Raw genomic sequence first — 14,013 nt, forward strand, 5'->3', positions numbered from 1 at the left:
AACCAGGATTTTGATGGGGAACCCAGTAGCTTCCAGATCCACAGCCAGTTCTGCTGCTATTGAGTTCTGCTGTTCAGGAGCTAACAGCACTTGTAAGGCTGCTGTTGCAAACCAGCTCCTCTCCCCTAGCGTTGTGCCAAGATTAATAACACAGTCCTCTGATTTTATTTTTACAATAAGGGTATTTGCTACCATCAGGAGGATTTACTGATTGATTTTATTCTGTAAGTGCAACAAACAATTAAATAGGGGACTATGGAGTTATGTTTTTACTGAATCCTCCATTTCTCTGACATGGATGTGCCCTTAACGACTTGGGATATTTTATATGATTGCCTTTTTAGACAAAAACCAGCTCCTCTCCCCTGGCTTTGTGCCAAGATTAATAACACAGTTCTCTGATACTGAAAAAAACAGTTGAACATCCTTTTCCTTTTTTTTTTTTTGCAGTAACTATATAACAATATAGCTTATAACTCCTAAGCTTAATCAAAAGTGGCCATTAGTTACAATGTTCAGCACTGAACAAGAATATATTAACTAGGAGGTCATCTCAGGCCTCATCTTTCCTGTTCTGTCACAACAGGTAATTGTCCCTACGCAGGGAAAACACAACCCTAGCAGCTTCATTGAAATACAACATCGAAGACTCTCATCAGCTGGTTCAGGTAACACAGAAGACAGTAATAAAACTAACCTCTGTATTATTTTATACAAAGGAAGGACATTTATAGTCATTTATAATCTCGGAATTATTGACTTACTAAAGGTGAAGTGCTACACATCGCATGGGGGAAAAGCAATCCTACAAGCTCAGACTGTATGTGTAAACACAAACAGTTTGACTAGTTTAACCTGATTCAATCAGAGCTGATGCATCCCTTGAAACCAGCCCATATTTCTCTTCTGAAAGGCTGCCCAGGCAGGTACACATCTTTGCTTGTATAAATGCCACTGACGAGACCCGCAGAAAGCCAGTGTCCCCAGCTGCTTCCAGAGCTACGTGACCCAACGTGATGCCACATGCCCCATCCTATCCTCTTTTCCCTGCATTTGGCAGATTAGGAAGAATCAGATATTATTCCCAAACTTGGAATGCGATGCATGTACTGGTATTTAAGGCTGCCGCACACGTCCCCAGCTCCTTGGAGGAACCCTTCTCCTCAACTCTTTGAGCAGCTTTGACACTGCCATAAAACAGCAGATGTCAATGCAGGTGACAACTAAAGAAGTCAGTCCCCATAACCTAAAGCAACATGAGGTTGTTTTTAGAAGAAACAAAAGCAGATGCAAAAGACTGGGCTTCACTGCCTGGGAAGCCCCCATGTCCCCATTCCGCCTTCAGGAATGACTCGCTGCAGATGGAGGAGGAATTCAGGAATCTACTCCCGCTCTCCTCTTTTTAGCAACACCGCAGCACTCACTTCAGAACAACTACCCCGCCAAGATCCCAGATAAGCAGAAGCACCTCAAAGAAATACAAACTGTGGCCACCAACTTCCCTTGTTTGCATCACGAGATACGACCTTTTTGCTCTTTATTTCTCCTCGAGACGTCAGAGTTCCTACAATATTTTTTATTAGGGGTTCAAAGTTAGTATTTTTAAGCAAGACTCCTAAATTCCTAATTTCACTCAAAATACTGTGAATCTTGTTCTCCTTGTAAACAGCACTGGAGACAAAAATGAAAAGTATTCCCAAGGTGCTGCAGGAAATCCAGCCCTGCCCACCCTGGACAGAGGCAGCTGCACCTGTGTAATGCACTAATGCCCAAAGGCAGTCCGGGCTTTTAACAGGAGTCGGCAGGGTCTAGGCCTGAGGAAATCCCAGTGTCACAAGGGGTGCTGTTGATTTGCTGGATCTCCATTATTTTGGCTGCCAAGAAGACAAGCAGAAGGCTTGAGGAATAAGATGCCATGTGATGACTTACTTTTCACTCTGCTTGTGTGGAAAAGAAGGGGCTTATAGATACAAGTCAGGCCTAGAGGCAGGTAAAGCTTAGCAGCTGCTTCCTTTAGCTGGGAATAACTAAAGCAGCCAGTTTTAGCTACCAGAAGTAATGATTGTGGTTCATGAGGAAATCCTTGTCCCAGGTGTGCACAGAGGACACGGGACCTGCAGCCAAAGTGCCAGGTACGGCCAGCGGCGCAGTGAGGTCCTATCCATCTTCCCATTCCCTATCCCTCCAGGGGGACTAAGGGATAACTCTCACACGAATAATATGAAATCATCTTCTTCTAATGGGGGCTATAAAGATAATGAGCCTATTAATCAAGCACACTTTGTGGTGCTTGATGTAATTTTTGCCTGCGGGAGACAAAGTGAGAAGCCTACCAGCAAAATCCCTATCCCCTAAAACTTTCAGGTAGATACTCAAATACAGGATAGCAATCCTTTGTATGCAACTAGCTAAAATTCATGGCAGTTTTCCTTCACAGATGCACAGAAAATAAATGTATGATTTCGACTCTGAATATCATACGGTTTTGGTTTCTACGCTGCAGCTATCGTCACAAATATGGGAGGACTAACATGCTAAAACACTGAATTTCTGTTCAAACACAGCACTTGCTGCATGGCAAGTCTCTGGCCCACAGTTTGCATTTCAGCCTTCTAAATTAAAAGAAAAACGCGGCCCCTTTGCCTCATGCATTCCCAGTTCTTCTTTTTTGCCTAACATGCTTAAGTGACACCGAGCCTCAACAGCAGGTTGTTGTCTGTAATTGATGGCCCATAAAATGGATCCTCCAGCTTCACCACAGCTACTTTACAACCTACAGACTTCCTTCAGCCCATTCTACGCATCCTGCAAACCTATTTTTGGACAAAAATGTTTGGCTTTCTGTGAGATGTGATTTTGAATTACTCAGATGAAGGATTTTTTTTTAAAAAAAAGTGAAAATAATGTTGCATACCAGATTAACATTGACAGTCGTAAAATTTATCTGTGCTGCTCTTGCTGCCTCAGATGGAAAAAAGGTACTGAGGGAACAGAGCTGACAGCACACGTCATTTAAAAGCTATTTACTCTTTCAATATACTAGTTAGTTAACAGGCCATTTACAAAAGGCACATGCACCCTCATGCACTGGGAACTATCCTCTGTGACTGGCACATTCAGAGGGAATATTTTAACCCCAGTTTAAAATAATGTGTGTCATTTTAAGCACACATAAGCTCCACTCAAACACGACATGTAAGCACAAGCTTGTTGAACAAAGTCGATCACCAAGATTACTGTGTAGTTACGCTATACTGTGCTGCATACATCTGCACACCACGCTGCAGGTATCCCCAGCTTTGTGGGGATACAGCAGACCCCAATGTCCACGTCCTGAGCACACTCACCAGCTCCAAGCACTGTCGGTGCCCGTATGCAGCGGCGTAGTGCACTGTGTTGTACCCTTCTTTGTCCTGGATGGATGGATTGGCATCGTTCTGAAGCAGGAACTCTAGACACCTGGGAACAATTTTTCTCAGTTTAATGGGCAGCTCTCAATACTTGCAAGACTCATTCCCCACTGCTACTAGGAGTGACACTGGAGACATTGTTAATTCTGTGTTTCTAGCAGTGCCTTAAATCCCTTATGGATATCCTGCTTTTCACCAGCTGTTCCTGTATCTTTGTTCAATTGTTTACACAGGATTGTCTCTGAACATCTTTGAAGAGCTTCATTATGAAAACAGTCTTCAGCTCTGTCTTTGCTGTCACTCAGGATTGTAATATGACTTTCTATTACAAAAAAGAAAGGAAACTACATTTCTCTGTGCCATGATGTACCACATTCAGAAGGGCTAGAATCACTACTATAATATGTAGAAACTTACTGATCAAATCATGGGTCTCCAAACACATACTGGGGGATAAGCTGAAAAATAAGGTCTTATTCTATCTCATTTCCTGGCATATATGTATATAAATATATTTATTTCTCTGATGGAAATATCTTCTCCAAAACTACATCTTTTTCAATGGATCACTTCTGCTCTTAATGGCTCCAGTGGCATTTTTTCTTTTTACCCCTCTCACCTTGAAAAAACCATCATTTTCTTATTATTGCTTTCTTCCAGAGCTAGAAATACATAATGAATTCAAGGTGGTCATAGAAAAAAAAAAAAAAATGGAGGAAAATTTAAAACACGGAAACAGTAAGCAGCTAGATGAAAACATCAATCTGAGCAAGGGCACTGTGGAAGCCATTGGTCTTTGCAGCAAACAAATCCAGTGCAAAACATTAAAATAAGTGAACGATGCTGAAGAATTATTAAATTAGTAAAGCAGCACATTTACAGTAAGGAACGAGCAAAAAGCAGAGAAGCAAAGCTATTTAGAAATACGGACACAGCCAAGAGCAAAAAGCTTTTTTCTTTAGGTTAGCCCTCATTAATGCTAAGGGTTGTCTTTAGCAGAGCAGTGAATGAGCAAAACAGGGGGCATAAGCTGCAGCTCAAGGCAGTGGTGTTCTTCATGAATGGAGCCTTAACTGCTGTGTGGACACCAAACTTACAATGCAGCTTCTTTTTCCTTCATCTCAGTGGCTCTTTCAAGTTCTTCAACATTTTCATGGGAGTTACCTAAAATATTCTTTCTTCTTAACACAGAGGACAGAAAAACGCAACTTATTTTCAAAGTACCACATCAGGGAGTCTGATGAAGTCTGCCACCCATCCCCAGTCTTGCCTTCAGTTGACCTCCAACCAACAGTAAAAATGACAAGGATAAATGTGCACTACCTGGGCCTGGGAGTAGAAAGTTTTTCAAACTTACTTTTCAAAAGAACAAACAAACAAAACAAAACTCTGTAGGGCTCTGATTTCCACCAAACCCAGTTCGTTCATCACTTCTTGTAATGTTTTTTCCCCATGTCTTGTCTTTAGTTGCCTTTGCAAAGAACAGCCCAGGGGTACCAGAACTTGCTTCTTCCAACAGAAACCTGCTCTATTTCTCTCATACTTGAGACACGGAGCTAAAGGAAACTCCAGCTCTAGTCTATCTTGAACTTCCATTCGCTGTGTTGCTGACTCTTCTCATTTTCTGTGAGATACTTGGCAGCCCTGCAAGGATATCCCAGAATATATTCTTTACATTCTTCAAAGAGCTGACGATATTTTAGTATTCCTGGACCATTTTGGCAGCCATGCACCCCAGCCAGATGAACAGCTGACAGAGGATTACTATCTTTACCCAGACAGTACTTGGCCACCAAGGTGACCACAGACTACATACTTCCAAACTAGCATGAATCACTACAAATTTGTGGGTTAAAAGGCTTGTAGAAGTACAGTTTGCTAATCTGAATCACTATGCAGCATGCAAGCTCCAGCATGGATTATGCACAGGGCAGAACAGTACGTACACACTTTGTTTAATGCTCAGGTTCCTGTTTCTCATAGGAAGATTTGACATTTTTCATGTGGGTAGGTAGCAATATGGTTTGTTCTACAAACCCAGGGTCTGTTCACTGTCTCATAAAGACATAAAGAACCTGTGCCTTGACCAGAATTTTCAACATCAGGTTTACAGGTAACAGCCCAACCTATAACTGTTTTCAATGCAGTGCAAATCAGCGAAATCCCCAAAGTATCCAAGTGTCTGAACAAGAGGTGAACTGCAGAAACAACAGATACTTAGAAACTCCAGTCATCTATTTAATGAAATTGGAGAAAGGAGTTCACTCATTCTGAAGACCATAAGCACCAACAGCTACCCACAGAGCTGAAACAGCAGGTTGGCCTCTCAATTAATATTTGTTACATCATGAATTCTCCTTCCACTTGAATTGCCCAAACCTTAAGTTAGAAATTGTGAATATGCTTTGGACTGAAATTGCCTAAATTTGGGAGTTTGTCCCCATTCAGTAGAAACAGAACAAAAAAAAAAAACCAAACCGTGCTAACCTACAAAATCAGGCTTGCTTACATGCAGGAGCCCTATCTACAGAGAATGGAAGACTGAAAAACAACATATTGAATCACAGTTCTTGGCACCAACAGAATTAGAAATATCCAGTGGCAAAAGCCTTCATATCACCATACACTGCATTGCCCATGAGAGTTCCTCTCCAGCAGTCCTCTGAGGATCCTACTGCTGTCTACTCAGCACAGTGGAGGTTTGAAGGTGACAGGCAAGAAGCTTCTAGTATTGGAATTATTACAGCAAATGATTAAGACGCTGTTAAGAAATGATTAAGAAGATGTTCTGCTATGACAACCAGACTTTTACTATGAGGTTATGCAGAAGACTTCCTGGAGAGGCTCTGAGGTAGTATTATGCTGGGAATGAACCCTATATCAATCCCCTTACCAGACTTTACTATATAAGTAATCAAAGAAAATAGTCCATTGAAGCCTGAAGTCCTGAAAATAGTCCATTGGAGGCAGGGAAGTATGAGAAGATTGGGAAGACCTGAAATAAATACAGGTGGCTAATAGTTTCAAGAGAGAACTAAAAGAATAACTGAGTCTGTTTTATATGATAGAAAGAACTGATTGCCAAGATACACAACAAACTGTGAATTAGAAATTGCAGTGACCAACCACAGGACTTGTGAAAAAGGGCTGGAAGGAGGGATGAGGTGCAGAGCTGACCAGACCAGCACATTCTGTCCTGTCTGTCTTTAAAAAACATCTTTGAGTGGGTCAACGTTTCATGAGCTCTGATAGAGGAGACGTGGATGGGCAGATCTATCCCATTTCTGCCAGCTTGTCTGGCAGAACAGCCAGCTACAGTCTGTTACAGTCTGTTATGTCTGTCGCTACAGTCCATCTGGAAAAACCTCTCCTGCTGCTGCCTCTTGCTCCCTCCCTTCCAAAGGGATGGCAGGGCCCATGCAGAAAACTCCGTGATCTTCCTCTTGTCAGGAAGAAGAGAGGAAAACAGAAGGCAAAGGTGCCTTTTCAGTAGGAAAAGGTGGCAACACTGCAAAACCATGCACCACCACAGAAGCAAACTACATAGCTGAAGTCCCACCTTATCTGGGGACTCTGTTTTACAGTCAGTGCAATTCAGTATGGAGTGATGTGCACATCTAAGGAGAACCCTCTTACTAGTAGTATGACACTGATCTATCAAAACACTTATAATTAAGAAATGCAAATCAGCTTTCTTACTTTCGGTCCATGTCAGAAGCAGCAGCATAGTGCAAAGGGGTACGCCCCCAATCATCTGTTTCATTGATGTTGGCGCCTGTTGTCACCAGTGTCTCAATACAGTGGAAGTGACAATTTGCAGCTGCATAGTGCAGAGGTGTCCTGGAATGAAAGCACAATTTGTTATCTCAGATTTTCATACAGCATGACTGATAAAAGCAAACTCCTACAGACTTCTAAGGGACGTTACTAGGTCTCTGTGTTCTTACAAAGAAATGTTAAGTTGTGCTAATTTAACAAAACACAGTGTCAATATGAGGTTCTGGTGTTTCTATAAGGGAAATACTGCACCTGCCAAGCCTAGCAGCAGAGGGATCCGCAATTCATGGCTGGCAAACAACTTATTACCAGTGCTCTCTATACACGTGACTTTCTTGCAGTTGGGAGGCAGAGCAAAGCACAGAGTCCCTCTCTCACAGCGCATCATTCAGCTAGAATGTCTGCCCAAGATGAGCATAAAAAAGCTGTATTTTTAAGCACCTTGCAGACATTTCACTCATCTAATGCAAACTCACGCCAAGCACGGTAGCCGTGATGGGCTTTACTATCCTCTCCCTTACAGTTGCTTCTTTGCACACTCACACAAATAAATTCACCTGTTTATGCAGAACTTTCATAGTACTATCATGCTATTTTTTTTATTATGCACACATAATTGAGAGTTTAAAAGCTTCTTTGTCCATGGAACAGAATTAAATTTGAGTTAGCTGCAGTCTGATAATCCGCCTGCTATGCAGCATAAGAGGGGGAATGTGTCTTAGTCTTTAATCCTGCCTCTGCTGAGGCTCGGCACCAGTTGCTTGGTTTGAAGGGCTTCATCTGCACACTGTGGCAGCTCCCTTCGGTTAGGATTTGGAGAGTTAGGATGCTGTTAGGATTTAACTCCAAAAATTATTAGCTGCCTTTCAAAAAGGCTAAAATCTGCAAAGACTCCTTCAGCTACGCAAAAGTCCTCATCCAATTCGCATTTATTTGTCCCTTACAATCATCTACTTTTAATCTGGGGGAAGATGTAAGATAAAAAACCAGCCCAAAGGCAGTTCACCTCTGAACCTGCTTCATTTCAGTATTTAGATACCTGACATGCTCCAACTGTGGAAATTTAGAGGACAGGAACAAGAATCACTGCTGATTGACTAACCACCTCCTGAGCTTGCCATGCCATGAGTAAGTATCCTTGGAAGCCGCAGGATGGCTAGCAATATGGGATGTTAAGCACACTGTACCTGTACCTGTTCTGGGGTGGTATGTCCATAACCATCCCATATAACTGTGGGATAACACATGGATCACTGTACAATGGCACGAGCTGCTACCAGGTGAGAGGCAGTACGCCAAGTGATGCCCTTCAGTGGGCAAGAGCTCTTCCTGTATTCTAAGCTCACTCCAAAGTTTTGGGGAATGACTAGGTTCCCACTTCAGACTACTTCAGCTTTGTCTAAAAGCATATGGCAAAATGCTAAGTAAGTATTCTGGAGAAAACAGAGGGAGAAAACTCTACTTCCATTCCCAGCATAGCAACACTCATGGCAGCACTTCACATAGGTGAAGAAGAAAAAAAAAAAGGCAATAAAGGCAATTAGGAAGTATATCAAATAGCAGCAATCCATTCCATCAACACCCATGTGCTGTCTTGGGCAGAAAAGCACAAGAATCTAGGCAGTTAGAGCAATAAGGAAAAATTACGCCTGGCTATTTTTAAAACAGAAAGCTCAAGAGGGTGAGCTTGGTTGTCAGGTATTTAATGAAGTTTGCAACTGTCAGTTTGGCATGTAACTGCCACAGCAGCGTTCCGCAGGAAAGGCCAATGCACTTTTCTGTTTAGTATTTTTCATGGAACAAATGATACTGAGGCTTTCTTGCTCATCTGCTATTTTATTTATTTATTAGGTGAGCTTCACAATTTACGTACCTCCCACGTTTGTCCTTCTTATTAAAATCAGCTCCACTGCTTTGCAAGAGTTTTATACATTCAACGTTACTGAAAAGAGAAGTAAAGAAAAAGCATGAACAAAACAGCAGCTTACATGTGGTTGTCTCTCCTTGCTTCAAAAGAAATAAAGTTGTTCTGCTCCTTGCCATGCAGAAAGAGGGTATGGCCAAACACAACCACAGCAAACTACTAATGGAGCTTTATAAATGTACTCCATTATTTCTAGGGGAAAAAAAATCTGAACTCTCATCCACTGAAGTATTTCAAGAGGAGAAGTAAATATGATCTGAATTCAGAGTCCTTGGGGATTTCCAAAAGGTGCTGTACTCTAATGCTTCCCACACTGAGATGGCTATTTCATAACAGAACTTTAAAAGGAAATTGTTGCCAGCTTATAAAATGCCAGCCTAATAACGAAAAGGTGACATTTAACGAAGACCACCCCCATTCAGCAAAGCTTCAAAGAGCAAGAAGTTTGCTCAAATCCTGCAGTAAGTTTTAATCACAATCATTAGCTTTACATTTATGCTCACGTAGATTTAAGCACCTGCTAAAGTGCTTTGCTGAATAAGGGACATAAATACTTAAATCTGAATTTCTATCAATATTGCATTTACATCAGTAGATGGGTTGGGCTCCGTTGCTTTGTATCTGCTACAGCTAAAGTCTCACATCTTTTGTAATTCAAGCAAACAAATGTATGAGAGTAAAGCAGAGAATGATGTAAAGGAGCCTAGCACTTTCCAAGGCTCCTTTGTCATTCACAATGACAATGAATCACTTTTCAGAACCACAAGAGCAGGCCACTGAAATCTCTTCCTAATACTCATACATCTCCTATCAATGTAATGGGAGTTACAGGCATGTTTCAGGGAGGGGAAAAAGAAGAAAGAAAGAATGTTTTTCTACAGCTCCAGCAAGAAGACTGGATGCAATATACTGGTGTATGCTCCTCCTTGTTCTAAAACTGTTACTGCATAAAATTTCTACAAAACACTCACCACAGCTTACTAAATATAAAAACACTTGTTAGTGATGACAACTGCAGTAAAGCACTGCAAAAATACACAGCTTGTTTTCATGAGCCACTTTTGCTTCTTATGTGGCCTCTCCTCCTTTCCTCGGCCTCCATTTCATTAATTAATCTTCTGGAGTCTAGCCATGTGCAAGAAGTAGTATTTGGAGGCTACAACAATGTGAGTTCTAGCAAAAATCATACCTCCTCTGTTCATAATATGACACGAGTACCACAAGAACAAGAAAAACAGCATTTGGAACAATTTCATTAGATGCTTGTAACAATGAAAATTCTATGATCTCCATCTTGGTCCCCCAAGGAGTAAAAACAACTTCTAGACAGACTGTCAAGCAGTCACTGGGGACGATCATTTCAGCTTGCTATAACCATGGATTCCAGGCAAGGGTCCATTTTTATCTGTCTTCTGAGCATCAAGTTATCAATGGAAGAGTCAAAACTCCATATTTGCCAAGCATCTTCTCCTCCTGCTAGGTTAACTTTGCAAATGCTGATTACTTGGAACAATTTAATGCTGGATGCTACAGTTCCAATCAGGATATTTTAGAGTTACAAACTACAGTCCGTTTCACCTGTTCCTGGGCCCCCATCGTTCATCAGTAATGTGTCACTCCAAGAGGACAACCACCTTTCTAGTTTGGTGAACCTCCTTTACAAAATCACACAGACTCACAGAAGAGTTGAGGTTGGAAGGGACCCCTAGAGATCATCTAGTCCAGCCCCCTGCTCCAGCAGGGACACCCAGAGCACAGGGCACCCGGTCACATCCAAGTGGGTTTGGAAGATCTCCAGAGAAGGAGCCTCCACAGCCTCCCTGGGCAGCCTGTGCCAGGACTTTGTGCCCCTCACAGAAAAGAAGTTCTTCCTCATAGTTTCTTTAGAAAAAAAGAAACTGTTTTCTTTTAGAAACTTTTAAACTTGTACCCAAAAAATGAGAGGGAAGGAAGGAGGAAGGTGAGCTACACTTAGTCTCCTGCACTCCTCTCTTTCTCTCCTTCGCCTTGTACACAACCCCTGCACAAGGGCCATGGCAAAAGAGGGCCTTGAAGCAACCAGCACTTATGCTAACTTGTTTTGCTTCCCTTCCACCACCATAAACTCCCGCTGTGGACGGCACGGCCACGCTGGCTGGATCCCCGGGCAGCGGGGAGCGCCGTGGCGCGGGGCACTCACCCTCCGGCGGCGGCGGCGTGGAGGCACGTTCTCCCGAAGCTGTCGGGGGTGTCTATGGCAAAGCCTGCAGACAGCACGGGCTCATTACTAAACAAGGACACTACGCTATACTTTTGTCCTATTTAAACCACAAGAAACATCGCAGAGACAGAAAAATCGGTTAGTCAGGAAAAAAACAGAGCACAAGCAACTACAGTCAGAACGAGGGGGCCGTGGCAACAGCTGGCAGCTGTGCCGGCTCCGAAGGAAGCCACGGAGCTACCGCCGCTCCGAGCACCCGGCCGCAACCGCGCGCCTGCTGCTCAGGAGCGAGATCCCTATGGAGAGAGCTGTGACAGTGGGACACAAGGACAGGAGAACATGGGGAAAGGGGCCGCCCTGCACACCAAAGGGGCTGCTGGCACCCCCGCGGTGAGGGGCGCTCCAGGCTGCCTTTCCACATGGGGAAAAGGCTCCCGCTGAGCTGCCAAGGTGTGGACAAGCCTGGCTGCGCCGGCTCTCCTCACACCCGGCTCTCCCTCTGCCTCAAGGGGCTCAGCTCCTGAAAGTCCTGTGGAAGGGAGGACTTTCCGCACACAAATGCTCTGCGAGAGGCAGGGATAAAGGGCCACATGGCCCCCGGAGGTGAGGGAAGGCTCGGAGCGGGACGGACACCACACACGGCCCTGGAGGCGAGGGAAGGCTCAGAGCGGGATGGACGCCACACATGGATCAGGAGACGAGGGAAGGCTTGAAGCGGGACGGACGCCACACACGGCCTGGGAGGCGAGGGAAGGCTCGGAGCGGGACGGACACCACACACAGCCTGGGAGGCGAGGGAAGGCTCAGAGTGGGACAGACGCCACACACAGCCTGGGAGGCGAGGGAAGGCTCGGAGCGGGACGGACGCCACACACAGCCTGGGAGGCGAGGGAAGGCTCAGAGCGGGACAGACGCCACACACAGTTCCAGGAGGTGAGGGAAGGCTCGGAGCGGGACAGACGCCACACACAGTTCCAGGAGGTGAGGGAAGGCTCGGAGCGGAACGGACGCCACACCACACAGCAGCACAGGACGCCTTTCGAACAGCTCGCAACGGGGGATATCCAGGGCCGGGGCAGCACAGACGCATGTTACTCAAGCTCCACACACACGTGCGAAGTCACTTACCCGACGACAGCAATTTCCTGCAGCAGTCTGAGTGAGCGTTAAGTGCTGCTAAGTGTAAAGGGAACATGTTGTGGATCCCACACCTGAAAAGGCACAAGGGGTTCATTACAGAGTCTCCTAAGGTCCAAGTCACATCAAGCCCAGCACAAAGAACTTCTATGTGGCAGCTTCCTCCTGCCACATTTGCACATTGTGCAACCAGTCCACTCTTTCCACACCCAATCCTAGCCAAAATATCTATGTCTTTACCTTAGGTATGTTTTGTGCTTAGCACATGTAATGCATAAACATATACACATACTGAATATACTTATTAAAGCAGCAAATCATCCTATTTCAGTCAGCAAGCGTGCTGCTGGTTTGCGCTCTTGGAAGACCCCTAGTTTTAGACATCTTGACCTCTGCCATTTGTTATTGTTCTGTAAAAAGCTCCTTGTTATTCCAGAAATGTTATTCTACAGGCAGTTCTCCAAGCGCACATAAAACATCAGGTGCTGAAACCAGCTTTCTCCACAAGATTTGCATCTACTGCTGCTTCAGCAAAAGTATTTTTTTTTAAATGACAAACTCTTGAAAAATAGCAGATGAATTCATATCTGTGAGATAACTTATGGACGGAAGAGCATGATCACCGCATGCAAGAGAATTTCAGATACAGATCCAAAGATGTAAGAGCTTGTTTCTATGAAAGGTTCATCATGAATCATGATGACTTCGGGAGCTTTAATCCCCAAAAAAGAAAATGTAGATGTTTATAAAGATAAATAGCTCTCTCCAACACTGCATGTGTTTTATATTATATATGCATTTGACCAAATTTGGTTTATTTTTACAAAACTCTTTTTTTTTTCCAGAATCCACAGTGCCACCCTTCGCTTTCACACTGAATTCATCACTCCTGCTGCTTCGCTATGCTACACTAGGCAGTGTAGTGTGGGTCTGTATGAATTTCAGATTTGCCAGTTGCAAAATGTTTTCCTTGGAATAAAGCTATTGAAATATTATCTGATCGTCTGTTCTTTATAAGGAAAGAGCATAAGCTCTAGGCTGCTGCATCTGTCTAAACAGGTTAACAGGCTGCATTTTTTTTGCTGTGGATTCATTTAAGCTGCCATTGGATATGCTATATATGCTATATATGCCATTTTCCTCCTCCTCCTCCTCCATCTAGTTATTTCAAGCATTATTTTATTTCCTGTTAGTCAAGATTTCCACCCAGCATATGCTTTGGCTGGTTTCTGTAAAAATGCACATCTTGGTGAATCAGCATCATACTTCTATAGCTAGTTCCTCCCACTGCCTACATATTTTTTCCTTGAAATGCAATTGCCTCAAAGATTGACTGAGCTGTCAGCAGCTACTTCTAGCAATGCTGTGCAGGTTTCTCCTTCCAAGCCAGTTCAGGGACACCTATGAAAGTGCACAGTCCTCCTTGTTTAGGACAGCAGCATCACTTACATCTGCCTGGTATCTCAGCGCTGACTTCTCACGTCACAAAAAACTGCTGCTGGAAGAAGGTTGTGGGGGGTTTTGTTTGTTTGTTTTTTTCCTGAACAATATTCCAGTCACCCAAG

The 14,013-nt window shown here is 43.7% G+C and overlaps 1 protein-coding gene across 3 annotated transcripts in view; it reads right to left on the reverse strand.

Annotated features, from left to right (window-relative positions):
* The window catches only part of ANKRD44 (ankyrin repeat domain 44), a 97,601-nt gene that overhangs the window by 21,894 nt on the left and 61,694 nt on the right, over nt 1-14,013 (reverse strand). For 2 of the 3 annotated variants that reach the window (XM_026047678.1, XM_026047672.1), the window contains exons 10-15: nt 12,440-12,522; nt 11,291-11,354; nt 9,061-9,129; nt 7,110-7,250; nt 4,508-4,591; nt 3,348-3,459 (exon numbers count right to left, since the gene is read on the reverse strand). In XM_026047678.1, coding sequence (XP_025903463.1) covers nt 3,348-3,459; nt 4,508-4,591; nt 7,110-7,250; nt 9,061-9,129; nt 11,291-11,354; nt 12,440-12,522 — 553 coding nt within the window. Of the gene's footprint in view, nt 1-3,347; nt 3,460-4,507; nt 4,592-7,109; nt 7,251-9,060; nt 9,130-11,290; nt 11,409-12,439; nt 12,523-14,013 lie in introns of all 3 variants that reach the window. The other variant, XM_026047681.1, reaches the window with a different exon arrangement.

Source organism: Nothoprocta perdicaria, unplaced genomic scaffold (genome assembly GCF_003342845.1).
Source record: "Nothoprocta perdicaria isolate Ctin4 unplaced genomic scaffold, notPer1 scaffold_11, whole genome shotgun sequence".
Taxonomy (NCBI): Eukaryota; Metazoa; Chordata; class Aves; order Tinamiformes; family Tinamidae; genus Nothoprocta; species Nothoprocta perdicaria.